Source organism: Sinocyclocheilus anshuiensis, unplaced genomic scaffold (assembly GCF_001515605.1).
Source record: "Sinocyclocheilus anshuiensis isolate Anshui unplaced genomic scaffold, SAMN03320099.WGS_v1.1 scaffold1266, whole genome shotgun sequence".
Taxonomy (NCBI): Eukaryota; Metazoa; Chordata; class Actinopteri; order Cypriniformes; family Cyprinidae; genus Sinocyclocheilus; species Sinocyclocheilus anshuiensis.
This window is the reverse complement of record NW_015554164.1, coordinates 216487-219561: the sequence shown is the minus strand read 5'-3', so window position 1 is coordinate 219561 and position 3075 is coordinate 216487. Positions and strand designations below refer to the sequence as shown.

Below are 3075 nucleotides of genomic sequence, written 5' to 3'. Positions count from 1 at the left end.
ACACACACACACACACACACATACACACACACAAACACACGCGTGCACACACACACACCACACACACATACACACACACACACACACAAACACACGCGTGCACACAAACACAAACACACACAAACCACACACACACACACACACAAACACATGCCTGCACACAAACACAAACACACACAAACACACACACACTCAAGTCAGTTTAACGCAGCATTTGCAGTTGTTGCTCGTCTAGTTGCTGCATGTCTGTGACCTCTGAACGCTGAGCTCAAACGGTGCAGTGTTTCCTCCCAGAATGCCTCTCTTCAGCCCGTCTCTCCCTGCAGAGATGCTTCCTAACCGCCCCGAGCCAAAGATCCAGCATTCGGCGGTCAGAAAACAACTCAGTTTGTTCTGGCAGGAACAGCCGAGAGTCCGTCTGCGGACGGTTAGTATCCACAGGAGGATCTCAGGAACTGCAGTCTAGGCTCACGTATCCAGATTTTAGAGTATCAGATTAAACTTTGATTCATCATGTTGCTCAATCATAATACAAAAGAAGCGTTATTACGGACTCATATTTTAGTTAAAAACGTCTTAATGCTGGATTACTTTCAGCTTTTGACTTCTCCAGATGTTAACTGATGGACTGGAGTGCTGTGGATTACTTGTGGATTATTGTGATGTTTTTATCAGCTGTTTGGACTCTCATTCTGACGGCACCCATTCACTGCAGAGCATCCATTGCTGAGACACTGATGCAATGCTACATTTCTACAAACCTGATGAAGAAACAAACTCATCCTGATCTCGGATGGCCTGAGGGTGAACGCATTTCCATTTTTGGCTGAACTAGTCCATTTCTTGGCATTTCTCTTGATTTCAAGTCCTGATATGTGAGCTTGTTTCATGCGAGCGTTAGTTTAGAGTATAAACGAGATGTTGATGCTGATAGGAGTGAAGGACTCGAGTCATTAGCAGCACGCTGAGGTTTCTGGACTCAGACATGACTAATGAGTGGTTGATTCTAGACCATCGATAAACAGAAATGTCAGCACTGCAGAAATCATTCAGAATCCTCACAGAAAATGACAGACTGATATTTGAGCTCCGATACCTGCTGCTGGAAAACAAGCACTTCTAACAGAAACCACAACACGTATAATGAGTGAGTGCCCAGTGCATTCAGGGACATGCTACACAGAGTAGAGAGACCACTGAAACACACACACAAACACTCACACACACAACACAAACACACACACACACACACACACACTCACACGCTGCTTTGAATCAATCTGTATTCAGTAAAGCGCTATATGAAAAAACGTGACCTGTACCGGTGAGTGCGTCAGAAGCGTGTCCCGCAGCACTAGTTAGTGGAGGTTAGATGGGTCACTCACCCGGGAGGACGTGCAGGTCTGCGTCTGTGCCGGTGCGAGAGCTGCCGGGGTTCTCTGCTAAGCAGCGGTATGTGGCCGAGTCCGGCGGCTGAACCCTGCTGACCTGCAGAGATCCGGAGGGCAGGATGAGCACCCTGCTGTCAGGGTCAAAGGTCAAGGGCAGGTCCTCCCTGTTCTTCTGCCAGCGCACCACGGGCATGGGCTCGCCCGTCACCTCGCAGCGCAGCAGAGCCGTGTCGCCCAGATGAGCCGAGACCGACTCGGTGGGGACGACCACGCGCAGAGGACCTGAGGGAGAACCACATGACAGAGAGAGAGTTAAAAACAAGAATGCATCGAGATGCGCTGTGCTTACGTTTGTCTGGAGCAGATGCATGGGAGAGAGATTTATTCATTCATTTATTTATTGTTTATTAAACAGGAACAGTACAGAATATCATCAGAGCACAGTATTGAGCAGCAAGTGCTTCTCTCTGATATCTGATAGCTCATTTGTAAAAAAATAAAAATAAAAACAAATGTATGAATAAATAAATAAAAATACAATAAATTAATAAATTAATTTATTTATTAAAAAAATTTAAATAACATGAATTGCCTTTACACCAACTGACAAACAATCTAAAATTTGAAACACAGAGAGAAAAAATGTATGAAAATGAAAATGAAAATGAAAATGAATGAATGGAAGAATAAATCAATTAAAAATAAAATAAATAAATAACTTAATAAAAATTCAAATAAATTGTCGGTACAACAATTGACATTCTAAAATTTAAAACACAGAGAGAAAAAATGAAAAAATAAAAATGAATGAATGAATGGATGAATTAATGAATAACAAATAAAATAAACAAACATATAAATAAATAGTACAAATTAAAATAACAAATTAATTGTCAACAACTAACAAACAATCTAAAATTTAAATCTTGTAGAGAGAAAAAATTATTAAAAAAAATAATAATAATGAATGAATGCATGAATAAATAAATAAAAATAAAAAATAAAAATAAATGATTAAATAATTATTAAAAATGAAAATAAATTAACTGTCAGCACAACAGCAACTGACAAACAATCCAAAATGTAAAACATGTAGAGAGAAAAAAAAATAAAATGAATGAATGAATGGATAAATAAATTAATAAAAAATAAAATAAACAAATAAAATAAATGAATGAATACAAATTAAAATAAATGAATTGTCAGTACAACAACTGGCAAACAATCTAAAGTTAAAAAAACATAGAGATAAGTAAATAAACAAAAAATATTTTTGAAAGAAAGAAAGTCATGTGAATTGTCACGTTTGATTCAGTGTCTTATTTGCTGTTTCTTTGTAATTATTTGTGAAAAACACCAAAGTTTGTTCAGCCTACTAAATGTGTGTGTGTGTACACACACACACACACACACACACACACACGCAGTCTTACAATGTGATGGAGTTCATGAATAGTGTTCTTATGTTAAAGTGATTCTGCTCATAATTAGACACAGACGCTAACCCTAACCTGTGTGTTTACTGTGGACTGTGTATTACAGCAGCTCACATGGGAACCCCAATTATTCCTCAGATTTTTGCCAACAAAATGTGCTGCCGGAGTCTTATCGCACTGATTATTGTTAACATTGTTCCCTAACTGCCTCCAATTACGCTCAGCGGCACGCTAGCAGCCGACGGCCA

At 39.2% G+C, this 3075-nt stretch overlaps 1 protein-coding gene across 1 annotated transcript in view; it reads right to left on the bottom strand.

The window, feature by feature from the left end:
- Positions 1-3075, bottom strand: part of LOC107670917 (netrin receptor DCC-like) — a gene marked incomplete at its 3' end in the record, with an annotated part of 205240 nt that overhangs the window by 101939 nt on the left and 100226 nt on the right. The window contains exon 3 of the mRNA XM_016463737.1: positions 1386-1673. Within this exon, the coding sequence (XP_016319223.1) occupies positions 1386-1673 (288 nt within the window). The remainder of the gene's footprint in view (positions 1-1385; positions 1674-3075) is intronic.